Raw genomic sequence first — 25,393 nt, forward strand, 5'->3', positions numbered from 1 at the left:
AGACAGCTCATCAGGGCGGGTCCCTTGCTGTTTGATGACGTTTGTTATGCGTTGACGATGCATTTGTTCAAGCAACTGCAAGTAAAATGGCCGGTTTTCCCTTTCTCCCTTTCACCCTTTATTTTCTTTTTCGGTTTATGTTGGCATATTTGTTTCTGCTATCTTTTACCGTTCCTTCTGGAAATAGACTTCTTGTCTTAACTATTGTATCCATGATTTGTATGTATATAATATGATACCTTTTATATTCGTACATATTCTATATAATAATTTACAGGGAGTTGACATTGTCTATGGCTTTTCCTTTTCGCCGTCGGTATAATAACACAGGGATTAGAATGGAATCCGATCGGATCGGATACGGCCTTTTTTCTGGCTCGTTCTTTCACTTTATTGGGATCCAGCGCCGAGACCAGACGCATCGGCTTTCTTCATCGCGTCTGCAAACAGATCTTTACAGCGGACTTGACTTCCCAGTCGTGCGCAGAGCAGGAACGCCCCGCTCAGCTTGCGATGCAGACTATATGTCTCCTCGGGGGGAGGGGCCAGTCGCTCGTGAATCATGACGGGGATCAGGCCGCGCACGCGGTCCGTGATGGTCTGGTTGCTGAAGTTGTAGACGTCTGGCGAAGAGTCCATGAAGGGTTCAGCGAGGGTGAGGATCGAGGTGACGTGGGCGTCGACCATGGCCTTGGACTCGTGGCCGGTGAGGTAGCCCAGTTCGATGGACAGGCGGTGGCAGGTCTCGCGGTCGTTGACGGAGGCTGCGCGCAGGGTGTGAATATATTGGGTGATGAACTCGTCGGGGTATTCGCGCGAGGCGCCGAAGTCGAGCAGCTCGAGGCGGTTGGTCTGCGCGTTGTAGAGGAAGTTGGTCCAGTTGGGGTCAGTCTGCATGTATTTGAACTCGGCGATCTCGCGCAGACAGAGACGCAGAATCTGCGTGCCGATCCAGTTGCGCTGCTCCTGGGTGAAGTCCTGGATTTTGGTGACGGCGACGCCCTCCAGGCGCTCCATTGTTAGAACGTGGCGGCCGGACGCCTCGGGGATGATTTCGGGCACCATGAAGACAGGGTCGTCCCGGAGGAGGTCTCTGAAGCGGTTGCCGCATTCGGCTTCGCGGATGTAGTCGCATTCCCAGGCGAGTTCCGTTCGGGCGTTGGCGATGGTCTTGTCCAGGTAGAGGCCACGAGGGAGCATGCGCGAGGCCGTGAGCAGGAGCGACAGATTGTTCAGGTCGGAGTCAATGGAATCCGCTACGCCGGGGTACTGGACTTTCACCGCGACGCGCTGGCCGGTCTTCTTGAGCACGGCGCCATGGACTTGACCGATTGAAGCGGCAGCCATGGGGATCTCGTCAAATGATGTGTACAGATCGCGCCAGTTGGGGCCTAGGTTGTCGGCCAGAACTTTATCGCGTTGAGAGGCAGGCATGTAGTCTGCCCGGTCTTGGACCCGTTGGAGGACCACGTTCAGCGACTCCGGAAGCATTTTGGAGTCTATAGAGGGTCAGTCATAGAGCGATAAGCGATCCTGAACTCTGTACGAACCTTGGAAGCTCATCATTTGCCCCAATTTGAGCGCAGCTCCGCGCATCTTGGAGAGCTTGGCCACCAGTCGTTCCATGTTTCCTGCGCTGAGTATAATCGACCCATTGGCGTCCTCTGCGCTACCAGTTACCCTTCTCAGCCCCTCGCCAACCGCACCAAAAGCCATCGAAGTTGCCAGTCCACCATATTGCCAGAGCCTTCCTAGTCGAGACGAGGGAATTCGAGATTCGACCATCTTATACGTCTCACGTGCTTGGGGTTCCGCGGCAGCTGCAGGCGTTGTCTGTTCCGAGAATGTTAATGTCCAAGTTTGCTTCTCGACCGCGGCTATTCCACGCACCTCTGGTATACTCGAGGCAATGTCCTCTGCAACACGGGCCTCAACCGAGCCCTTGGGCTCCGCAGCTGGTTTCTTGGAAAGCATCCGAGCCACCTTTGGACTGTGGAAGATCTCGCTCATCATTTCCTCCGGGATCTCATCCTTTGCCGCGGCGGATTTCTCCGGGCCGGCGGACGAGTGAAATACATCTGCATTGATCTGACTCTGGAAATTCTGTTGGGTATCACTAGCATTCTGGGGCAACGTGACTCGCGGAAGACCGGGCGAGTCCGGAGTCGATGCTTGAGATGGCTTGTAAAATGTTTCCTGCTGCGCGCTGATGTCCTCCTTGCTTGTCCCATCTGCCACCGAGTGTCCAGCAGCCTTCGAAGGAATCTGCGTCTCCGATTGTCCCTGTGGCCTCCTTGCTTCTTCCGGGGAAAGCGATGCCGCGGCGTGCGATGGTTGGTACGGCGGACGAGGGGCATCGGCAGGTTGGGACTTCGGCGAGAAGTCAGAGGAATCGGGCTCGTTGAATCGCTTGGCCAACGCGGCTGCCGCCTGCGCGGTGATAATTAGGCCGTCGGCCTGCGCCTTAACGCCCTTGGTGAGCGAGGAGGTCCTGGTAAAGACATCAAGCTGGCGTTGGCGCACGGCAAGGTGCTTCCCTGCAACGGACTTGGCGACATTGAAGAGCTGGATGGCGTCCAGCAGACGCTTTCCCGACATAGTAGCGGTGTGGGGTCAAGGTTATGGGGGAGGAGGAGGAGAGCCTACGCCGAGGGGCTGCTTAGCGGGCTGACTCGCATGCTTGAGATTCTTGAGAGATGATGTCGTTCGCCCTTCGGCCAACTATCTGGTCTAGTAGAAGTGCCACCCTCCGAAGCCGGCCGCCGAGACCCATTTTTCTGCCGGGTCAGACCGCCCTATCGGGCAACGCCGATCTGTTATCGGCAAAAGTCATTGGAGAAGAAAAAAGTATAGATAAGCCCCCGTCGCCCCCCGTTGTCGGCCCCCCTCTGGTCGCTCTCTTTCTTCTCTTGACCATGCTTTCTTGCTGCTTTCCTCCCTAGAGAATGTGTCAATGCCTGGGAAATCGAACCTAGTTGACTTGGAGAAAGAGATCGCGGATCTCGAGTATCGTCTACACAATGCTAGAACCCGTCTAGCCCTAACCTCCGAGCCAGGGGAAAGTGGCGAATCGTCCGCCTACTTGCCTCTCCCTGCCGGTACGTGAGAAAAGCCAGACATGCTCAGGCCTCAAGTCCCTGGAGAGACTATTTGTGAAAAATGCAGACACTAACTGAGCGATTGGATTCAATTGTAGATGCCGTACCACTCGTCCCAACGCACGCGCTGTTGCTGCTATCCGATTCGGCCCTTCCGCTGGGCTCCTTCGCCTACTCCAGCGGTCTGGAATCGTATCTCGCTCACAACAAGCCGCTCCCTCGGTCGATCACACCGCTCGCATCCTTCCACCGCTTTTTGAAACTCTCCATGGCCTCCATGGCAAGCACCTCGCTACCTTACGTCCTCGCCGGCTTCCGAACCCCGCAGGAGCTAGAAACTCTCGACAACGACCTCGACGCATCGACTCCTTGCGTGGTGGCGCAGCGTGCAAGCGTCGCCCAGGGTCGCGCACTGATTGGTGTCTGGGAGCGCGCCTTTCGCGGCACGTACGCCTCGGGGCCGTTTCTCGCGGGGCCGACGGCCACGCAAGCGGTGAAGACCGTCGAGGCGTTCGCGGACGCACTGAAGTCGTCGCTCGGGGACGCGAATGAACTAGGTCCCAAGGGTCATTTGGCGCCGCTCTGGGGCGTCGTCTGTCTGGCCATGGGCATGGACGCGCACCAGACGGCTTATGTGTTCATGTTGAATCACGCCAAGGCAGTTCTCAGCGCCGCAGTCCGGGCGTCGGTGATGGGCCCGTACCAGGCGCAGAATGTTCTAGCGAGCAAGCACCTGCAGGACATGATCGCAGACCGCATCGACCGGGAATGGGACACACCGGTCGAGGACGCGGGGCAGGTGGTGCCTCCGCTAGATCTATGGGTGGGTCGACACGAACTATTATATAGCAGGATTTTTAATTCATAATATCACAAAGTTCTATACCAACATGTTGGTTGCTGCAAAGGAACAATAAAACAAAGACAAAACAATGCCATCGTCGGCGGCGTGACTCCATAATATCGATGCAATTCATCATCCTTATTCTCGTCCATCAACTTCCAAGCTAATCCTACACTTCATGTCTTGTTGTTCCCACACAGAATGCCAATCGAACGATTGACGTGGGTATCCAAAAAAAGAATCTCACTTCCAGCAAAGAAAAAGGGAAAAAGGTAAATGATAAAAATCAGAACAAAACCCAAGTGGGAACCCGGATGCCAGAAGATCCGCCACAGTATGCAAAGACAAACCTCTGCTCAAGAGAACAAGTCGAACGCCGGCCCTTCTGAAATCCTATCCTGCTAAACCGCAAGCAGCAAAACACCGCACCATGAACCTTTTTTCCATGATTTAGGGGGATGAAAGGGTAAAAAAGAGATAAAAGAAATGAAAAGAATAAAATAAAATCGAGTAAAAAGAAAATGGATGAGATCGAAAGGGAGAAAGGAGAAAAGAAGATAAGAGAGAAAAAAAAAAAAGGGGAAAGAAAAAGAAGACGACTGGGAGAAAGGAAAGCTATGGTACACGAAGACGTAAATGCCATTATTGGCAATGGTCCGAAATCACAGGGTAATGTGCATATAGTCGTTATTCCCAAAGGATTTGTTGCAATTGGGACACTTTCGAGACCGCGAAGTGAGGCGTTCTTCAACACATTCCTTGCAGAATACATGGCCGCAGGTCTTGATGGCGGTGTTCTTGAAGTTTCGGCGACACACGGTACAAAGAGCTAGGGTCTTGAGGGTTGACGGTCAGTGCCATGTGCATACCTGCAAGCAAGTGGGAAAAACTTACTCGGAGCATCTCATATTCAGACGATGAGTTTCCAAGGCTCTTATTCTTCCAGTTATCCAGACTCTTTTTCGTATCCGCGAGTGTCACTTTCATACCCTCAAGCTCGGTTTCGGCTTGACGGCAAGCGCTCGAAGCGTTGGCCAACGCTGTGTCTTTGGACACGGATAAGGCCTTGAGTTCGGTGATTTGTCCCTTCAACCCGTCCATGACGATGCCGTTCTCCGTGATTTGTTGTTGCGCGCTGTGGTACTTGCTGGCCATCGAGTGCAATGCTTCCTTGGTCTCGCTGACCTGCTTCTCCATGTTCGCCAGTAACGAACGGCTGGCTGCTTCCGACTCCTTCAGCTGCGAGACAATGTCCGAGCTCTTCGCATTCTGCATTCTTAGCGTCCGGACTTCCATCTCCCGCGCCTCCTTGCTTTTCATGGCCGCGAAATATTTCTGGTCGGCCTTGGACTTCTCGGCTGTCAACCGGGCCACCTTTTCTTCCAGGGCGCTGAGATCCGTAACTTTCTGCGAGGCCAACGAGGAGTATTTCTTGCACGCCGTTTGCATTGATGCGAGTTCGGTGTTGAGCATGGCGTATTGGCGCTCCAAGTTCTGGTAGTTGGCCCGTAGTTCTTCTATGGTGGGTTCCCCGGCCTCTGCTTGTTCCGCCCTGGCCTTCTCGACTTGCAACCGTAATCGTCCCACCTCGGATTCCAACGACGCAATCCGGGCATTCCCGGCCTCCGCTAGTTCCTGGATCTTGATGGACGAGGTTTTCTCTTGTTCCTGGGCGGCCTTTCGCATCTGCTGGTCGGCCAGCAGCTCATCACGTGCATTCCGTATGCGGGCCAAGTCGGTCTCGGCGCGCATCAATTGCGCCTCCTTTTCGGCGATCACATTCTGCGATTCCTCGTCCACTTGGTTGCGGTAGGCCGTTCGCTCCGATCGTAATTTCACTGCCTCTTCACGCAGTTGCACATTAGTCGCCTCCAGGTGGTTGATGCGCTTGATCACATCGTCGTATTGAGATCGCAAATGCTTGAACAGGTCCGTGTGCGCGAAATCGTCGTCCGTTAGTTTGGTACGCTAAGACCCAAGGGGTTAGTCAGCTATCGCCGGCCAGGGGATAACCGAAACCCACCTTGATATTCAACTCGGTCATTTGGCTGAGCAAATTGGCATTTTCCGCCTCCAACTTCTGGATCTGCTCCTTCTGTTTCTCGGAGATGGCGGAGAGTTTCTTGTGGTGGGTTTCGTCCAGTTCAGGGCTGCGGTCACCACCGGGGGTGGCGCCATTGGCGGGTGACTGTTCCTCTCGAGCGGCGGACGCACTGCCATCGCCCCCGGGTCGCTGAGCACCAAAGATGTACTGCTTCTCTAACTTGGCCACGGTCAAGCTGCGTGCGCGATCGAGTTTCTTCTCGGCCACCATGTACCGTAGAGATGCCTCTTCCAGACTCTCTTCCAGTTGTTGCTTTTCCGAGAGTGCCTTTTCCAGTTCCGCAATGGTCGTCTTTTCTTCCGCCAATTTCTTTGCAAGTTGGTTTTGCAAATCCGACACATCGGGCGTCACCTTGGGCGAAGTAGAAAGAAAACGTGAGATGACATCGCTAATATCGTCCGAGCGGGCCTTGAGATGCTTCTCAAAATTCTCAGAATCATCGAATAGCAAGGAGCTTTGGAAACTGGGCCGCCCTGAAGATCCATGTTAGAAACAATTGTTCCAGTGAAGGGTAATGACGATCGGCGGGGATTTCCACCCACCCTTGTTTTCTTCCGGTGTTCCAAGGAGGATTTTGATCTCGTCAATCAACTGGTTGGCTTTGATGTTAGAACACTGGCTTCGAATATCCACATATAAAATGACATATATGGGCGATGTGCATTATACACGACCAACCAATGGAACCAATGGACTCACCTGGTTATACCACGAATCAATCACACGGAGATGTTCATTATGGTAGGTAGTGGCCTTGGACATTTGGCTCAGTTTGGTCTCCAGGGAGACTTTCTCACGCTTGTACTCCTGCATCTGTCGCCATATCGCATCCTTTTGGAATCGCTGTTCATGAAAGAAAAAAGAATGAAGTCAATAAAAACTGCCCTTCTAATAAGATCGCCGCAGTGGGTTCTGCGCTTAGATATGATTTAGAGAATCCTTGGGATAATGAACCCCCCAAATGGATAGGGAAGGGGGGAACTCACCTCTAGGTCATCTTTCCAGGGCATGTCGGCGTCAGGGTGCGGTTTGCCACCACCATTGACAGAAGTCGCCTGCTTCTTCAACGGTGGTGCCGATTCATTGTTTTCATACGTGGCGGCTCTCTTCCGGTCTTCCATCTTGACAAAACCGGACTCGGGAGATGCGACGGGGGATGCTTCGGCGGCCGGCATCAGTGGCTAGAAGGACATGCGCAGGATGAAGCCGTCTCCACTGAGCAGCAGAAAGCCGGGAGCAGAGACCGCAACAGACTCCGACCGTAAAAGAGGACAGGGTGTGTTGATGGGAGAGGGGAGAAGTTGAGATAAGCAAGACTTGGATGGAAGCCAGGAGGATTTTCGGCCTGCGAGTTAGCGTCGCCCTAGCGCCTCTCACGTGACAGCGCCCACTTTCCCCGGGGGTTCAGACGAGCGGCGCATCTAGACTTTTGCGCTCTCTCTCTTTCTCTATCTCCCCTCGTCAACTCCGTCTCCTCCCCCCGTCAGTCAGCTATGACCGTCGATGAAGATGAAGTCCTTCTCGAGCTCCGCCATCAGTAGGTCGATTCTTGTCTTCTCTGTCATTCCCTTCTAACCTCCATCCCTCCTACAGATAAATCGGGCAAGAAATTTGCCCCCAAGGCCCCCGTCCGACGCGCTGCCCCAGCTCCTCCTCGCCGCCCCAGTGTCGCTTCTCAACCCTCAGCTTCTCAAACTCCTCAGCCTGCGACCGAGACCGCGACTCCTGAGCCCAGCCAAGCAGCTCCGATTGTAGAACCTCCCGCTCCTGTCGAGACAGCAATCCCAGAACCCTCTGCGACCCAGACTGCCAGTGTTGTAAAACCATCTTCGTCTGCGACGGCCATCCCGATTCCTCGCTCAACGCGAAAACCTTCAATCTCTGCGGCGACTCCTGCTCTCTCCAATGAACGTCCTACGCCCTCTCAGCCGCCTCAATCCGCTCAACCCTCTCAACCCTCGCAATCCTCTCAGCCTTCCCAGCCTTCCCCGCCCCCACCTAGCACCTCACACGCTGATCCCACCCCGTTGCCTTCGACTGATACGGCCGATAAACAAATTCGAAATGATGCCCTCGTGAATGAACCTGAAAGACTCGATAGTCCTTATGTCCGCGAAGGACCTCAAGCACCTAAGTCGCGTAGCGTTTCCGTTTCCGAGACCTCTACTGAAATCCGACCCTCAAAACGCGTCAAAATCACCCCTGAAGTCAGGCCCACTACTACAGAGCCACAGCCTTCGATCGAGACTCCTCAACTTATAACCCCGCCTGCAACGCAGACTCCCGCAGCTGAATCTACGACGGAAAGCCAAGACACTTCCGAACCACCTGTTACCACCAACGCAAGCCAAAAGACCACGAAATCAAGGAAAAGAAAGGCACCCAAGGATGGAAGTACCACAATCAAAACTAGAGAGAGAAAACCGCGAGCGCGCAAGCAGCGTGAGCCAACCCCCGAGGGCTCTGAACAGGTTGAGATCGCTCCGGGCGTCATCAAAATGTCAGAACTATGCAAGGACTTGCGCACGGGAAAGAAGTCTAAGCGAGAGGCCGAGCTTCGCAAACTAGAACAGGCCGAGCAGGAACGGAAGCAGGCGGCGCAAGAGGAAGGTGCAACCGAGGAGCCACCCGCAGTGAAGCCGAATGAAAATGCCAGCGAGCCTCCAGCAGGGGAGAATGGGGCGGATCAGTCCCAATCCGGTCCAGTGATGAGAATTGTGAATGGAGAGATTGTGCTCGACACTTCGTCTTTGCAAGTTGACCGACACGCTGCAGCGGCGAGGAGCTACGGCGACTTGGAGGATGTGGTGGAAAACTCGTTTACGCGGAAGATCAACCAGTCTACCTACGGAAAGCGCACCAAAACGGAGTCATGGGACGAGGACCTAACGGATCTTTTTTACAAAGGGTTGCGCATGTTCGGCACAGATTTCATGATGATCAGTAAACTTTTCCCTGGGAGGTCTAGACGCCAGATAAAGTTGAAATTTAACAAAGAAGAACGCCGCGACCCCGGCCGCATAAAAGACACCCTTCTGGGTCCACGCGAAACATTCGATATCCACACTTATTCAGAGATGACCAACACGGTCTTCGACGACCCGAAGGTTGTCCAGCAGGAACTGGACGAAGAAAAGAAACGCATTGAAGAACAGCACGCCAAGGACAAACAGGCTCAGGAAGAGCTTCTCCACAATCCAGATGGTGCCGCCGACGGGGCGGATCCCGACAAGCCTAACACTGCGCCTACCAAGGGAAAGCGTAACAATAAGAAGCAAGCTAAAGACATAGGCGGTGCGCAGGAGGAGATCCTGGGCACGATCGATGACTTCCCCTGATCTCAACTCGCGAGCTTAACGTGATTTGGATTTAGCATAGTTTTAATGAGATACCGAGTCAGGTGTTAATTGGCGTTCTTACTTTCTTTGGCACGGTGGGTTGGCTAGGAGTTTTCCTTATTTCAGCATGCTTGGTAATGGTTAATATGATGACGATTATATCCTGCAGTGGCTTTTAAAGTTGAAGTTGCCTTGTATATTTATGATATTATCACTACTTGGCCCATGGAATTTTCATTGAGGAACGTTTATTTGTATGCCGAGGTTCTCTTCGACGGGTATGTCAGTCTCTAGATATAGGTAGCAAGGACATTGTCTGGGTTGAGATTCCTATCGGCGCCTGGTTGATCCAAAACCAGTACTTGTGCTTGTGGAATCGGAATATCGAAACGCAGACCGCGAGCTGCCTTCCCCCGAGTCATATGATCTGTTTCGTTGCCTTGATGAGGACGGTTGCCGGCTCGTAAATGCAGAAGAGTTGTAACCGCTTCGCCTACTGCCGACATTGTAACCAGCCGCAGCACCTCCCAACGCGCCGGTCCAAAAACCAGGTCGCCATCCACGAGAGCTATCAGGATAAGCACTATATGGCGGCGGAGGGTCATAATACGGGCGTCCTCCCCCTCCGCCTCCGCCTCCACCGCCACCATCACCACCAAACCCACCACCCCAGCCACGGCCAGGCGAACGACGTCTTCGATCACCTTGAGCACCAAAGCATTGTCTCAGCATGGGCAACAAGATATATATGAAAACCGCGACGATGAACCCAAAAAATATTAGATCCCCAACCAGTGCCAGTAGCCTTTGCCATTTGTTACGCGCAATGCCCTGCGACAAATTGTCGTCGTGTTGTCGCCCGAATTCCTTCTCGCCCAAGTCCGTCAAGAGGAGCCGGTATTCGACGCCACAGCTGCCTTTCAGAACCCATGGATCGTCCGCATTCCGATATCCCTCACAGATCACGTCCGTCGAGCCCAGTTTGAGCTCGGGTGGTAGTGAAGCGGTACAGGTCCACTGAACATCTTCTTCGTCATAGTCATGGCCGGCGTTTGTGCAGCGCATCACATCAATTGGGTATGATTGGCATATGCGCTTCGATGGTCCAACGCACTGTAGTTGGGGGGTTGGAGAGACGCGACGAGAGGAGGTGAGTCGATCTCCTCGAAGCGTCAAAGTCTGGACTTTGGAGAGGAGGATAGCTTTGTTGCCGGGGGGCGTTTGCGAGGATGCGCCGCCATAAGAGAGAACGGAGGCGGGTAGGAGAAAAGCCAGGAGAAGCTGTGGAATTGTTGGGTGATGCATGGTTAGTGAGTGGCTAGATATTAGTTTCCCATTCCCAAGATGAGCAACAGGATGACAGACAGTCTATGGTTGGTGTTAAGATGAAGGCAGATCGGGCCAGGTTGAACAAAGTTGAAAGTCCCGATAAGGCAGCTCCGGCGCTAGTCCACATTTGGTGGCTCCAACTTTCCTTCTCGCTGCGATTTAAATTATTATTTCATAATCTGGACCGACAGCTTTCTCCAACAACCCGTGGGGCCCTCCATTTCAGCTTCGGGCGTGGCAATGGGTTGAGCATTCCCATCGACTGATACAGCGCCGGAAAATGGATTTCCAACAAGGTCCGATGCCAACGCCTTTTCTATTCTTTATGAACTCTTGACTGACGAACAGCCAGGTGAACCCTCGCCCGTCCCGGCTCCGTCCTCGTACGTCACTCAGTCCAGATTTCCCTACTCTCGCTGGATCTAATCGAATGTCGTAGATTGTCCTTTACGCAAGGATTCCTCCTCGGACAGCTCTCCGTCGTACTCCTGATCGGGGCTTTCATCAAGTTCTTCATCTTCGGCGAAGCACCCCCTCCGCCGTCTCGCGGCCTGCGCTCCGCCACGCATCGTCGCTCCAATTCGATCTATACCACTTCACCGAATGATGGAGCCAATGTCTCCAGGTCGTTAAGAGAAAAGCCTTCGACTTCCAACGTCCTTCGTCCAGTCCCCTCCTCCTCAACCAACACCCGATCTATCCTTCGGAAGACCTACTACAGCGCTATTCCTACAAATCCTGTGAAGCATGGCCGCCATAGGGTCCATCACTCCTCCCACCAACCGGAATCGCTGGATTGGTTCAACGTCCTGATTGCGCAAACGATTGCCCAGTACCGACAAACCGCGTATCTTCTGAAAGACTCGCCTACGTCGTCGATCCTTAGCTCCTTGACAGCAGCGTTGAACAACCCCGAAAAGAAGCCTTCATTCATAGACAAGATCGCGGTGACGGACATATCCCTTGGAGAGGAGTTTCCTATTTTCAGCAATTGTCGCATCATTGCGGTGGATGATCCCAACTCCGATGGGGGGAGGCTCCAGGCATTGATGGACGTTGACTTGAGCGATGACAATCTCTCAATTGCTATCGAGACCTCTTTGCTGATGAACTATCCTAAACCATGCTCGGCAATCCTCCCAGTGGGCCTATCTATATCAGTCGTCCGCTTCTCAGGGACACTGTGCATATCTCTTGTACCTGCGTCTACGCCTCCTCTCGACACTCCATCTCCATCGCCTCCTCCCCCAACCGCGGATGCTGCCAATGCCAGATCACGGCCCAAAAATAATTCGGAGAGAGCTCATCTGCACACCGCCAACACGCAAGAAGACGCTGCTGACGATGGCCCACAAAAAACCGGCACTCCGAAGAGCAATGTCGCGTTTTCGTTTCTGCCGGATTACCGGCTTGATCTTTCTGTGCGATCACTTATCGGTTCGCGTAGCAGACTCCAAGATGTGCCCAAGGTGGCCCAGTTGGTCGAAGCCAGGGTCCATGCCTGGTTTGAAGAGCGAGTCGTTGAACCCCGAGTACAGGTGGTAGGGTTACCGGACCTATGGCCTCGGATGGGCAGAACAGGAGTCCGCACTGGCGAGGACTCAGAGACCGGCTCCAACGGAGCACCTCGGTCCGCCATGTCGGCCGACATGGGCAACTCCCTTCGAGACGACGAGAGCGATCGGGAACCAGAGGGCCTCCGGTATCGGGGAGGACTGGGAACACGGCCGCAGTTTGACAGCGCGTCACGCTCTAGCAGCTTCAACGTTGAGACCGGGGGGTTCCGAAGCCATAGTATGACTCGGGAACACAGTTCCGGAGGCATGAGTGATCCATTCCACATTCCTGGCTCGATGCCCGAAGGCGCAATATCCAATTGAAGCACGCCGGTGTCTGTTCAGTATCAAACGAAGCATGGCGTTCAAGACTGGTGTTGAAAATTTATAACGATTTTAAGAGCATTTTATCTGGGAAATGAACATTATAAAATAACACAGGAATGGCCGTTTTAGGTATGAAAAGGAAAAAAAAAAAGTGTGTCATAATCATAGGCTTGATATGTACAAAATCATCAAGATCGGCCCCGTCATCAAAACAAAGAAATTAACCCAACAACCACGAGCGCATTGACGCACAATATTGTAATCCGGTCAGCTACACATGGTCTTGCACACCGCATAGATTTTGAAAAAGCATTTAGTTTGCAGCAAGAGCAGGAGTAGGAAGCGTCTCAAGATACGACTTGCGATGCTTGTTGGCATCAACCTCCCCGCTTCGGTTCAGCGGCGTCCACTTAGGCTCCTCCTGGAAGAGACGCATGGCCTTGACATACTATGTAAGAATCACCAAGTCAGCAATCCGCCACGACGGTCCACTTAACACTTCAATAGTTCACGGGGTAAGACCCAGACTCACGTTCTTATCATCCGTCGTGAACCGATGGTAGATACCCGCGGGTAAAATAATCAAGTCATCCTTAGACAGCCTGATGCGCACCCACTCATCGCCCTGGCCGCGGACGTCGAAGTAACCCTCGCCGTCACGGATGTACCGGATTTCCTCGTCCTCGTGAAGATGCTCAGCAAAGAACATCTTCACCTTATCCTCGTACACGTCGCCCATGGTCTGGGGCGAGACGGTCACCTCGTCGCGGTTCTTGTAGCCGCGCTCCGCGGCCAGGGCGTCGACGATGTCAATGGTAGGGCAGTGGCGGTAGATAACGCCCAAGGAGGCGAGGTAGGATTCGGAAACGGGGTTGCCGGAGTCGTGGGACTCGCGCTGGTCGCCCTATTTCTTGAAGTCAGCGATTGCAATTGGATGCTAGATAAGTAGATCCTCAAAGACGAGGGGTGGAGGGGTTGTTGCGAAGAACTGCGGGAACGGGACGTACCGGCTTGTTATCGTACCAGTATGCCTTCATTGTGAACGCTTTCGCTTAAATCTGATTGCAAAGGCTGGAATTCGATGCTAGAAAAGATGTATAAGAACTTTGGAGGGAGAAGAGAAGAAGATTGGAGAGAAAAAAGACCCGCGGGGTTGATGAGAATGAGAAAATGCTGCCCCGCAATTGGTTCTTCGGCGATGGCGCAAGAGTCGCGCAGATTACGTCAGCCATGTCTTTTCACCGCCTTCGGAGTTAAGCCTGGACCACGTGATTGCGGAAGAACCGCGGACTTTTTTTTTGTTGGTTGTTTTTGCGCCGCTCCGACAGATTGAGTTGCCTCCTTCTCCTGCTGCAGGACGTTTCTCCTGATTTCTCCCGCTCAGGAATTCCACACCATGTTGGCCTTTCGATCACGGTCGACGGCCGTTGTCCCACGGAGCTACTCCGTTCGTCCTCGGGTTACGAGGACCTTTCGCGGTCTGGCCACCGTCGCCGGTGGCGCTCGGTATGTTAATTGTTCTCCTGGGTTTTTGGTCCGCCTCAATCAAGAATACTAACAGTCTGGCTTCGATAGACCCTATGATGTCGTCGTGATTGGTGGTGGACATGCCGGTTCAGAAGCCTGTGCCGCGGCAGCTCGCTCCGGCGCCCGCACGGCGCTGATCACCCCGTCGCTCTCGAACATCGGCGTCTGCTCGTGTAACCCGAGTTTTGGAGGCATTGGTAAGGGCACAATGATCCGTGAGGTGGATGCTATGGACGGCGTTGCGGGGCGCATCATCGACAAGGCCGGTATAATGTTCCGGTTCCTCAACCGATCCAAAGGACCCGCTGTCTGGGGCCCGCGTGCCCAGATCGATCGTGACCTGTACAAAGGATACATGCAGGAGGAGCTGCTGCAGACGGACGGATTGAGTATTCTGGAAGGCAAAGTGGCGGATATCGTGATTTCGACGGACGGGATGGAAAATAGCACGGGCCCGGCGAAGGGCAAGATCGTTGGTGTCAAACTGGAAACCGGGGAAGTCATCCCCACTGGCCGGGTGGTTATCACCACGGGGACTTTCCTAGGAGGTGAGATCCATATCGGCCTCAAAGTTTTCCCCTCGGGTCGTATCGGTGAAGCTGCTACCTTTGGACTGAGCAAATCTCTTCGCGAGGCGGGCTTCCAGCTCGGTCGGCTCAAGACCGGAACGCCGCCGCGACTGGACATGAAAACGATCGACTTCAAGCCGTTGGAGATTCACCAAGGAGAGTCGCCTCCCCAGCCCTTCTCGTATCTGAATAAAAGGGTGCAAGTGGACACAGACGACCAGCTTCCGTGTTGGATCACGCGGACAAACGAAGCTACCCATGACATTGTTCGGGCCAACTTGGACAAGTCGGTGCACATTCGCGAGACGGTTAAGGGCCCGAGATACTGTCCATCCTTGGAGTCCAAGATTATCCGGTTCCATGAGAAGAAGAGTCATTTGATCTGGTTGGAGCCGGAAGGGTTCGCGCCTAACGAGGTGATCTATCCGAATGGAATTTCCATGACCATTCCAGAGGATGCTCAGCTTGCCATGTTGAAGACCATCCGGGGTCTTGAGAATGTACACATGCTTCAGCCAGGTTACGGCGTGGAATACGACTACATTGACCCTCGCAATCTCTGGCCCACGCTCGAAACCAAGCTGATCAACGGTCTTTACCTCGCCGGGCAAATCAACGGCACCACCGGATACGAAGAAGCGGCGGGACAAGGAATCATCGCCGGAGCCAATGCCGGTCTGGCCGCCCAGAGCCGAGTGCCGCTCACCCTCAGCCGGGCAGACGGGTTCATCGGTATCATGATCGACGACCTCATCACCAAGGGCGTGTCTGAGCCCTACCGCATGTTCACAACCCGGAGTGAATACCGGATCACGACTCGGTCCGACAACGCCGACATGCGTCTGACGGCCAAGGCGTTCAAGGCGGGCATCGTCTCGGACGAGCGCTGGCAGCATTTCCGCGACATCGAAGCGCAAATCAAACAGCTCACGGCTCTACTCAGCAACACGAAAAAGACCGCCCACGCGTGGAACCGCCTGGGCTTCGAGGCTCGCATCGATTCCTCCACCCGTTCCGCCCTCGACCTTCTCCATGTCAAAAACATCGACCTGGACTCCTTGATCCCCTTTATTGACTCGCCCTCCGGAATCACCTACACTGCCTCCTCCTTCGCCCCCGAGATCAAAACCCGCGTCGCCATCGAAAAGCACTACGAGCACGTCGCCGCCCGGCAGGAGGCCAGCGCACGGAAATTCCTACAGGATGAAGGCCTTCTCCTTCCCGCCGATATGGATTACCAGCAGGTCCACGGTCTCAGTAGCGAAGAGAAGCAGGCTCTCGAGCGCGCCCGACCCGTCAGTGTCGGCATGGCACGACGTATCGAAGGTGTCACACCAGTCGGAGCTCTGTTCCTACTTCCGTATGCGCGGAGAGACACCCCTGTGGACGCCGAGTCTACGACGGAACTTGATGCCGACACTGAGAATCTGGAGGTCACTCCAGACACTCAGTTGGGCAATTGAAAGAAGGAAAGGAAAAGACAAAAGGATGTGGGCTAACATACCACTCGCCCACCACCTTTTCTTCCTCCCTTTGATCTTCCCCCATCGTCAAATATTAATACCCATGCATTCAACGGCGAAATTGTACAATATTTAATCATCTTGATTCAGGCATCTTTTTTTTTTTTTTTTTTTTTGGTTTTTGTGAGATTTAAACCAGCGAGAGGAACAGCTCACGGCGCATTATGGAAGGAAAGGGAACAAAATCAGCAGGGTCGTCAATTCGATGACCAGATTCATATCATGCTAATCATGTATATTCTTCGGTTTTTATCGTTGTTTACACTGGACATGTTATACCATCATTTATACGATGTCGAATCTCCCGTCGGTATTTTTTATGTATTTATGTATATCAGCAAATAAGGAGTAGAAATATTTAACAATCTCAAATGATTACATTTCACAATTCACATATTCCAAGAGAGTAAACACATCCTAGAAAGATAATTGAACAAAGAAAGATTGTGCTCGCCTGAATTAATTTGACAACCATCCATTATGATGCTAAGGTAGGAAGGTAGGTATGCAGGTATGCCACGGCTATCTATATACATACAATACACAAGGTACTATACAGCTCGGACTCGAATTCGATAATCTACGAAGACTTTTTGTTTGCGCTGGCCCTGGCAATGCGCTTCTGAATTTCCTCCTTCGTGAGGATTTTCACCGCGTTCCTGGAGAAGACGTAGCTCAGGCCGGACCAGAGGGTGGTTCCTGCGACGAGGTACCTAAATTGGGTTGTCAGTCAGACATTTGGGGGTGCAAATGTAAAGGCGACGAAGAAGACAATATGTGGTGAGCAGAAAAAAAGAAAACAAAAACATACAACAGCAGGGATTCGCTGGTGGTCACCCACCCAACTACTAACCTGCCGGCGTGTGGCTTAAGTACGGCTGAGCGGACGGGAAGCCCTGTTCTCCACACCCTGTGGTCGTATGTACTTAGAGCGGGTAAACAGTGGACCATACCGCCCGCCTGCACATTTACGGTCCTTGCTAAAATGGCAGACCACGCCAAAGGGGGAAGGGAGGGACACGAATATGCTGATATAAAGCTGGCGCATCATGAGACATTGTACTTACTGGAATGCGGTCATTGCCTCCTTCAGGTGCCATGCATCAAGGAAAGCCTCGGGAACCACAGGCATGGCGATGGCACTTCCAACGAGCAGAAGCTGCAGAGCTGTGTTGACCTTTGAGACTGCCGTAGGCTTCACTTCTGCAGATGGCAGAGAGAAATCCCAGTAGCGGGCCATAGTCTTGGGCGGCGGGAGAGAGATCCAGCGATAATAGATAGCGGATATGGCAAGACCAATATCTCGGCCAAGGATGATGACAGCAAGCCAAACTAGGGAGTCCCCGTTAGCATAGCACAGAGATGGGTAGACGGACGCAACGCACCGGGGATGGATCCATTGACCGCCAAACAAGCAACACCGATGGTCATCAGTAGCTTGTCGGCCATCGGATCGATGATCGTGCCAACTACCGTTTGGAGGTTATAGCGTCGTGCAATATAACCATCAACCAGGTCCGTGATACCAGCATACGCAAAGAGTCCCAGCGCTGCTGCATGGTGGTCGTGCACCAGGAAGTAACCTACTAGAGGTGCAGCGACCAAGCGAGAGAAGGTGAGAATGTTGGGCACGGTGTAAATGTTCTCATGAGTGGTGGGACGAGGTATCCGGGAGAGAATTGGCGACTTCTTGGAGTCGGACTTAGAGCTGAGCCAGATCAGTTTTGAATCTCGGAATATCGACTCGCATACCGAAGATGATTTCGCATGGGTTGTACATTATATAATGCACATGTACTAAACAGTCGACATTAAGAGGAAACGAGGAGCCTGAAGACCTACCCATCAGACGTCAGTTGACCCGATTCTTTCTTCCCCTCCAACAGCGTCTTCTGCTGATGAAATGCTTGTGCCCATTGGGATGCCCCGGTACAGGTCAATGATTTCATTGCCGTTGGTCTGGAAACCGGTCAATATTATTCTGGTTGGCAAAATGGAAAAGTCCTACCGGTATTGTAGGGAGCGCGAGTGCCTCGCCGACGTAAATATCGAAGAGTAGCAGGGCTCCCTTGGCCGAACCCCCTGCCAGACTGTCCGCGCGGCAGAGCCATGGGCAGTGGGGATGGATTTGATGCCATTGAATAGGCGGGGACCATATTGTCCGGATGCGCGTATAGGCGCGAGAAGGAACGGTTTTGCAGCCATGGTGGGTCTTCAACACTTTGGGATAGAGTGGAATAAACGGACTAGCTTATGGTGATGCTGATAGAAAAAGCGAATAAGGGTAGTGTGAGGTGTACTAGTTCATTCCATGGACCGCTCGCAAGATCCTGAGAAGGGAATCAGGTAGAGTGACCTAAATGAATTTTCTGCCCTCCCTGGACCATCAACTCAGATAATGAGAAAAGATGAATCGATCAAGGTTCAAGCTATCCTCAAGTGCCGTAGATGATCAATACAACCGAGGTGCTCAAATTCTCCGCTTCGGGATATATCCGATTGCAAAGAACTTTCAATTGAGAAACGACGTGATTCAAAGACGAGCCAGGCAACTGCCTTCCACAGAGGAATGCAATTGCGCCCGACGAGTGGCCGAAGCGACGAGGACGAAGTATGTAGAAGAGAAGAAGATGAACCGACCAATCGAGACCCCGTGATTCGGGGAGGGCGCGTTCGGAACATCATTCTCCCCGATACAGTCACGTGTCTGTCATCTCCCCCGGTCACATGCGGCGCCGTGGTTGCCTGTTCTGTCAGGCCAGCCATGAATGCTCTCTCCTCCCAGGAATCATTCGATTCAACTATAAATAAGCATAATGACCACCCCAGCCACACACGCGGAGAATGATGTATCTCCAGGGAATATCGTCGCAGGATCTAGAGCAGGATCTAGACAGTTTCACCTTCATGCTATGCTTTCCCCACTTCACTAATGCGAATGATCGGGACTATGACTACTACTAGCATCACACTCCAGGTCAGAAAACTACAACGAGTGCCTATCATCAGCCATCGAGAGAAGGGGAACAATCATGAAAGCCGACAAATGAGAGAACCGTGGGAAAAATGCAGTAGACAAGCGCAGATGACATCTCGATTCACCAGATCGGCGGTGCTTCCATTCATACTACGACTGCCACACTCATCTGACTCCGAGCGGCTCGTCTCACCTGATAAGAAGAGCAGATGTCCCCCAATTGTTGTCGTCATCAAAGAACCTCCTCCCATAAGTGATGGTTTCCCTAACACAATCTCACGCAATGGATTTCGTCAATCTCCTCGCTCTCGATCCAATATAGGATGCAGTTCTTGTTAACAGCGCCGCTATGGGAACTACGCCGGATGATAGCGACAGCACCGAGTCCTTGCCTGCCCCTGTCCCTAAGAGACGCACCATGGCCATGGTGACAATCGATCGCCCGACGGTTGCACCTCCAGTGAGGGTTCCCGCTCCACTCCCACCGGATCCTCCATCCTCCAGAAGATCGAGCACGTCGCCCGGCAACTCGGAGGTGATTGCAGACCCCAATATCGCCAACCCTCGCCTTTTGATCAACCAAGCTTGTATCTATGAGCGTCGACTACCCGGCGATGCCTACATCACCGCCCATGTGCAGCGCCTGCAGCATGGCTTTTACTCTAGCTCCGCCGTTTCGGATCAGGACTCCGACCACGTTGACTTCCTCGGCATACATTTCGTCTTTCATTCACCCAACACCATGACGCATCGCTTTAAAGCAGCCACCATCCGCGCTTCGGTCCAGAGCAACCGCGACAAACCCTCGTCGTCCTCCGCGCCTCCGACCAGAAGACGCTCCGGCACCTCGCGCAGCCAGCGGATTCCCTCGCGCCCGCGAAATCCGCGCTTCCTCAAGCACGCGCCGCATCTCCTCTACGGCGCCATGTCGCCGGAAACTCTGCAATGGAACTACAGTCTCGCGGGGTCGATAGGAGTCGCCCAACTACCACTGATGGCCAGCTTGTCGCCGTCTGGGGGTATAAACGGTCGATATCGACGGTACGAGATGATGCGCATCCAAGGGTCGGTTCGATCGCTGAAAAGTCCACGCGGACACAAATTCGACGTCGAGGCCGGTGAGATCGTCTGGACGCTCGAAGAAAACAATCTACAGCGGTCGGGCCTGCCGCGGGAGTTCACGTTCGCTATGTTGATCCAGAAACCGCGCGCCGAAAGCCGCGTGCGATTCGCCCTCGACATCGAACCGGTACTGCAATTCGGCTACTGGACCTATCCCAGCTGGTGGTTAGACATTCCCAAGTATCAGCCCGTGCCCCGACGGCCGCTCGACTTCCGAGTCCAAGTGGGCCAGCGGTTCGAACCTATCACGTCCTCGAAAGGATTCAATTTCGCGACCTTAGAAAGCTCTTTCGATGATTACGTGCACATGCCTGGTCGGAAGGTCTCTTCCATGGTAAGTCAACAGAACACTCCTCCCCTCTAGCCTTCAATGATACAGAGCATGCTCCTAACGTCCCGGGAATAGATTGCCGCAGACGGAGGACTAACCCAAGATGACAATGAGATCCGGCGCGACGTCACGCGAGACTTTAGCCTAGTCGAGCCAGTGCGAGGGCCTACTTGGCGTCCTCTCTCCGTCGATGCAGGCCAATTACCCTTAGCCGCTGCATTTCCCAACACGATACCGGCAAACCAGGCCGTCGTGCCGATGGTACCAGGATTTGACTCGGGGTCGATATCGATACGAGTTCTACTAGACAAGGAGAATGTGAATAGCGATTCTGATAAAGAGAGCAATTAACCCATTCTATCAAGGCCGGGCCTCGGTTTTGACATCAAAAAAATTCTCCCTCTATTACCTCGCTACGAGACACACAAACAGACATATCTTGAGAGACACCACCACCAAACACTTTCATTCTCTCCAAGTACTTCCCTCGAACATGAATCACAGACATACGAGTACCTACCTACCTGCCTACCTACCTACCTAGATTGACCTAACCCTCACCTCACACCAACACACCCATCCTCCACCCTTTACTTCTACTTCTACTTAAACTGCTGTATTTTAGCCATGATTAGCTAAGAATTCAATCGAGACACATTCATTCATTCATGATCATGATGAACAATGTACGAGAATAATAATGATAAATGCATACTGTAGATCTGAGATCACCGCAGTGGACCCAACCCCATCTACTCCGTCCATCCGCCACCGAGATCTCGGAAAAAACCGGGGATCGGTCAGGATCGGTCAACTCCACCTCCCGAATAATGATCTGCATCCTCCATCGACATCATCGACATTCCTCAGATGTGCATACTCCGTACATACTTAGTACTTACTATGTAGTATGTATGTAAGGATAGTATCTGAGAGATCTAGATGAATGTAGGCTTATGTATCTATCTATCTATGACAATTATACCTACAAGTTCTTCCCTTCTCCCTGTGGGTAAAGTAGGTAAGGTAGTATTCATCAAAACTCCACCACAACCCCAACCCCAACGGATTGATCCTACAAGTTACGGTGACATCTAACAGATAGAAAGATCATAGAATAGAAGAAACCAAGAAAAAATGTATTACACCGGTCGCATGAAGATACAATACCAAACAACTAATGAATTCCGATCATGTAGGTAGAAATTGCTTGCTGTCGAACTAGCGAAACTACCAATACCAGCCAGGTGAAAGGATACCTTGTGACCGGCTCCCTCGCTGAAAACAAGATAATAGTAATAGGACGCATAAACCTGAGCCGAAGAGAGTGGTAATAGAACGAATGAAATGAAGAGGGACAGGAAGCAAAGCAACGCAAGTAAGAAAGACCCACACACAGAGAGAGAGCAAGCAATATGAAAAAAAAAAAAAAAAAAAAACAAACGGACCATAGAATTTGCATCAAACCAAGGCCGATGGGCCTAAACGACATCAACTTTCCTGATGGGTATCCCAGACCAAAGTCCACGGCTTTCCTCCCTTATTTAACAAACGTAGGATATGAAGATTGCAGACTGAAAAGCAAAAAGCAAAACAATAACGATAGCGATAAAAATAAATCAGATAGCCGCCCCAGACCGTGCCACCCAAACCGACCCATTGCTCATAATCACATTAAAGCGACACGCACGAAAGAAAGAAAAATCGTTCCCATGAGAAAAACGGAATAGAATAGAGATAAGGAAGAAAAAGGAAAAAAAAAAAAAAAAAAAAAAAAAAAAGGTAAAAAAAGGTGAAAAAAGGACGACTGCAGGGGAATAGATGTTGGGGGTTTATCGTATCATCGTTGGGAACACAAAAGAAAGTCGTGTTGCAACAAACAGAGAAAGCCGCCAACATCTCCTCTAAGAGCAAGATTTCATCGAATAATCATCCGCAGAATGTATGTATAGTCTATTTCCCGTATTGCCGCCCTTCCGAAGATTGAAAACGTATGTGAGAAAAGAAGTGAAGTAAACGAGCGAGTCGAATGAAACGAAAAGAGAGAAAGAAGGAGACAAAGAAAAGATATGAAAAGGGTATTTTATACTTGTGGCTGAGCCGGAGCAGCCGTAGTCCAGGCAGGGACCGGATAAGGAGCATGAGCCGCCGGAGCTGTGGTGCTCATGTAATACTGACTCCGGTCACTCGTGCCGTAATAAGGATTGGGGATTGGGTTCGACTCCCGACGAGGGATGCTGGGGTCAAACGCGGCCATGCTGCGCTGATCTAAGGACGGATGAGACGAGGCATCCAATTGACCTGCCAGACTGAAACTACCGCCGCGTGAATAGGTGGCAGGAGTCGAAGGATCGATTGGCGATGTTGCATCGGTTGCAACGCTCCGAGAAGAAATAGAGGATCGGTAGGCCGATGGGCTGTGATCCGACTGCGAGCGATTCCGGTCACTCAAAGAGTTCGACATGGCCGTGTTGAGCGCTGAAGGAATCGATGAAGATAGCGAATTCTGGCCCAGGGCATCGAATCCAGTGCCATATGGCGCCGGAGCCCGGAAGTGCGGGTAGTCGTCCGGCTTATGCGGAATCTGGGTAGGGAGGGTGGGCGTGGGGAGGTACGAATTGGGAGCCTGTACCCCGGGGACCGATCCTACCATTGAATATCCAGTGATAGGTGCCGACTGTGGTGGATGGGTGGCAGTGTACGATGCTGGGTGCATGTAAAATTCTGGGTGAGGGTTTGGGATGCTGTATCCTGGCGCCACCAGCTGAGGACGATACCCATATAAAGCAGCATGAGACGGATCGTTCGGATTCTCCAGCGTTCCCGTTTCCAGATCGTCGATCGGAGCCCGAAAGCTTTGCTTTTGAGTCAGCTCCATACGAGGTCGAATATAGCGTAAGTCATTGCACATCGACGGCGGGTTCAAATTCCCTCGCATCACATCCTCCACGCTGTAATATGAAACCAAGTGATGAGTCACCCCCGAAACGGTCACGCTCATCGTCTTTTTCACCAAACCGGAGTCCTTGAAGCCGTATGAGTCTACCAGAGAGCCGACCAATGCGCGTTCCATGTCACTCTGCTGCGTGCGTTCCCCAAACGAGCCCGTCGTCGGGGCGGGAGAGTAGGCTTGCGCGTTGCTCTCATGTCGTGGATAGGGCTCTCCTGGTCTCGTTGAGGGTACGGGGCGTCGATTAGCTTTCTTCATCGCGCGCTTCTTCTCGCCAGGCGGAAAGGGTTTTTCGAGCTCTCGGTAGACGAGGAAATTGCCTAGGATTCGACTGGGACTCCAGGTCACTCCGTCCGTCCATCGCTTGATGCCCGACGAGTTCTCCTCGTAGATGAAGACGGTACCACTGCGAACCAGGCTGGCGCGTTCTCGATCATGAGGCCGACGGGGCACATGGTGCAGAACGCCGGTCAAACAAGCCTCGAACAAGATCAGCGCGTCCTGCGTCGTTGCGACGTAGCCATAATACGTCGGCTCCAACGTCGTCGTCGTGCCGTTGACCATCGTGGAAGGAAATTGATTTTGATTTGGGGGTTCGAACTTTAGTCGAAAGGGGTCGGAGAGGTAAAAGCAATCAGAGTTAACACCGTCGCTGATCAAGGTTTCCCAGCAACGCGGCTACTTAAGACACGCCGATTTAAGGCCAACACCCAGGGGCCAGGGAAGAAAATCGCACGTGTGCAGGCGGACGAGAGGGGATAAGCAGAAACAAAGTAGTCGCAGCCGCCCAGAACGTGAGAACCAACAGAGAAGAAATTCGCGAATGGAAAATCAAACTGGCAACGGAGACGATGCAAGGATTAAAGAAAAGAAAATAAGAAGCAGGGAGGGGGAGGCAAATAACCTCACAGGAAAGAGGGAGCCTCCCGAGGGTAGAGACGAGAGGATGACAGGTTGAGGAAAAGCTCACGGAGGGAGTGAACCAAAGGACAGGGTCGATGGTGGGAGTTTAAACCCCCGTCGTCAAGAGTTTAAGATTACCCAGTCTTGGGCGCCCGGATCGACAGGCAAGCACGGGCCCGTTCTTTCTCAAATCTTCGTTGAGGGACAGGTTGGATCTGGAGAGAGAATCGCCTGGCCCTAGTGAAAAGCTGGGTCGACTGGAGCTCTAGTTCCACGGATAGCGATCGGATCGTATGGGTTATTGGGTTGACTAGACACCTCAACCAAAGGAAAGCTGCGGTAATTCCCAGACAGACTGACGAGCAGAAGGCCCGATTGTTGGAACCAGGTATCTGGTATAGAAAAAAAAAAAAGAAAAGAAAAAAGAAAAGAAAAAAGAAAAAAGAAAAAAAAAAAAAAAAAAGAAGCAAGACAAGAAGTCAATCAATCAAGTTCACAATCCAAGATGGAAAGACACAGGGAAAGAGAGAGAGAGACCAGCTCAGCTTACGATGAGCTGTTCGGTGCCTGTTTCGGAGGAGGAATGTAAGCCGATTTATCCACACTAGGATTGACAACAGCCACCAGTGCCATACGAGGTGGGAGGAAAGACAGAGATCAAAGGAATGAAACACGATGGAGATGGAGATGGGAATGGAAATGGAAAAGATATTAAACGTCAACCAGAAGGAGAAAGGGCCCAAGGAATAATAATAATAAAAAAGATTAGGAAAAAAAAGAGAAAAAGAAAAGAAAAGAAAAAAAGGTGAATAATAATAATAAATTAGGAAGCTTCAACTCCTGCAGGGTTGCTTTTCTGAAAAAGTAAGGTAGGTATTGTAATTTGTAAGCGCTG

The 25,393-nt window shown here is 52.3% G+C and overlaps 11 protein-coding genes across 11 annotated transcripts; 5 read left to right on the plus strand and 6 right to left on the minus strand.

The window, feature by feature from the left end:
* Positions 1 to 390: 390 nt before the first annotated feature.
* Positions 391 to 2,598, minus strand: KD926_002487 (protein kinase COQ8; the record flags this gene model as incomplete). The annotated part of the gene is made up of 2 exons (XM_053094171.1): positions 391 to 1,499; positions 1,551 to 2,598. The coding sequence occupies 2 exons, from the start codon at positions 2,596 to 2,598 to the stop codon at positions 391 to 393; spliced, it is 2,157 nt and encodes a 718-aa protein (XP_052951041.1).
* Positions 2,599 to 2,953: 355 nt separating this feature from the next.
* KD926_002488 (urease accessory protein UreF) lies at positions 2,954 to 4,015 on the plus strand (the record flags this gene model as incomplete). Its single annotated transcript, XM_053094173.1, has 3 exons — positions 2,954 to 3,098; positions 3,197 to 3,921; positions 3,977 to 4,015. The coding sequence occupies 3 exons, from the start codon at positions 2,954 to 2,956 to the stop codon at positions 4,013 to 4,015; spliced, it is 909 nt and encodes a 302-aa protein (XP_052951042.1).
* Positions 4,016 to 4,604: 589 nt separating this feature from the next.
* On the minus strand, positions 4,605 to 7,221 carry KD926_002489 (E3 ubiquitin-protein ligase BRE1; the record flags this gene model as incomplete). Its single annotated transcript, XM_053094174.1, has 6 exons — positions 4,605 to 4,778; positions 4,837 to 5,910; positions 5,966 to 6,519; positions 6,589 to 6,637; positions 6,746 to 6,889; positions 7,033 to 7,221. 6 exons carry the CDS (start codon positions 7,219 to 7,221, stop codon positions 4,605 to 4,607), a joined length of 2,184 nt encoding a protein of 727 aa, XP_052951043.1.
* Positions 7,222 to 7,549: 328 nt separating this feature from the next.
* Positions 7,550 to 9,384, plus strand: KD926_002490 (transcription factor TFIIIB subunit BDP1; the record flags this gene model as incomplete). Its single annotated transcript, XM_053094175.1, has 2 exons — positions 7,550 to 7,583; positions 7,640 to 9,384. The coding sequence occupies 2 exons, from the start codon at positions 7,550 to 7,552 to the stop codon at positions 9,382 to 9,384; spliced, it is 1,779 nt and encodes a 592-aa protein (XP_052951044.1).
* Positions 9,385 to 9,674: 290 nt separating this feature from the next.
* KD926_002491 (DUF1183 domain protein) lies at positions 9,675 to 10,689 on the minus strand (the record flags this gene model as incomplete). The annotated part of the gene is made up of 2 exons (XM_053094176.1): positions 9,675 to 10,088; positions 10,141 to 10,689. The coding sequence occupies 2 exons, from the start codon at positions 10,687 to 10,689 to the stop codon at positions 9,675 to 9,677; spliced, it is 963 nt and encodes a 320-aa protein (XP_052951045.1).
* Positions 10,690 to 10,993: 304 nt separating this feature from the next.
* Positions 10,994 to 12,593, plus strand: mmm1 (ERMES complex subunit MMM1; the record flags this gene model as incomplete). The annotated part of the gene is made up of 3 exons (XM_053094177.1): positions 10,994 to 11,009; positions 11,066 to 11,096; positions 11,153 to 12,593. 3 exons carry the CDS (start codon positions 10,994 to 10,996, stop codon positions 12,591 to 12,593), a joined length of 1,488 nt encoding a protein of 495 aa, XP_052951046.1.
* A 316-nt stretch (positions 12,594 to 12,909) lies between these two features.
* On the minus strand, positions 12,910 to 13,633 carry KD926_002493 (acireductone dioxygenase (Ni2+-requiring); the record flags this gene model as incomplete). Its single annotated transcript, XM_053094178.1, has 3 exons — positions 12,910 to 13,044; positions 13,129 to 13,500; positions 13,604 to 13,633. 3 exons carry the CDS (start codon positions 13,631 to 13,633, stop codon positions 12,910 to 12,912), a joined length of 537 nt encoding a protein of 178 aa, XP_052951047.1.
* Positions 13,634 to 13,992: 359 nt separating this feature from the next.
* Positions 13,993 to 16,155, plus strand: KD926_002494 (tRNA modification protein MTO1; the record flags this gene model as incomplete). The annotated part of the gene is made up of 2 exons (XM_053094179.1): positions 13,993 to 14,102; positions 14,172 to 16,155. The coding sequence occupies 2 exons, from the start codon at positions 13,993 to 13,995 to the stop codon at positions 16,153 to 16,155; spliced, it is 2,094 nt and encodes a 697-aa protein (XP_052951048.1).
* Positions 16,156 to 16,795: 640 nt separating this feature from the next.
* On the minus strand, positions 16,796 to 18,420 carry KD926_002495 (cardiolipin synthase; the record flags this gene model as incomplete). Its single annotated transcript, XM_053094180.1, has 5 exons — positions 16,796 to 16,928; positions 17,283 to 17,547; positions 17,601 to 17,923; positions 18,058 to 18,174; positions 18,224 to 18,420. 5 exons carry the CDS (start codon positions 18,418 to 18,420, stop codon positions 16,796 to 16,798), a joined length of 1,035 nt encoding a protein of 344 aa, XP_052951049.1.
* A 1,121-nt stretch (positions 18,421 to 19,541) lies between these two features.
* Positions 19,542 to 20,996, plus strand: KD926_002496 (uncharacterized protein; the record flags this gene model as incomplete). Its single annotated transcript, XM_053094181.1, has 2 exons — positions 19,542 to 20,648; positions 20,721 to 20,996. 2 exons carry the CDS (start codon positions 19,542 to 19,544, stop codon positions 20,994 to 20,996), a joined length of 1,383 nt encoding a protein of 460 aa, XP_052951050.1.
* Positions 20,997 to 22,728: 1,732 nt separating this feature from the next.
* On the minus strand, positions 22,729 to 24,159 carry KD926_002497 (camp independent regulatory protein; the record flags this gene model as incomplete). The annotated part of the gene is made up of 1 exon (XM_053094182.1): positions 22,729 to 24,159. The coding sequence occupies one exon, from the start codon at positions 24,157 to 24,159 to the stop codon at positions 22,729 to 22,731; it is 1,431 nt and encodes a 476-aa protein (XP_052951051.1).
* Between the last annotated feature and the right edge of the window lie 1,234 nt (positions 24,160 to 25,393).

The sequence above is a fragment of the Aspergillus affinis genome (assembly GCF_023601865.1).
Source record: "Aspergillus affinis strain CMG 70 chromosome Unknown NODE_152_length_75319_cov_84_706879, whole genome shotgun sequence".
Classification (NCBI taxonomy): domain Eukaryota; kingdom Fungi; phylum Ascomycota; class Eurotiomycetes; order Eurotiales; family Aspergillaceae; genus Aspergillus; species Aspergillus affinis.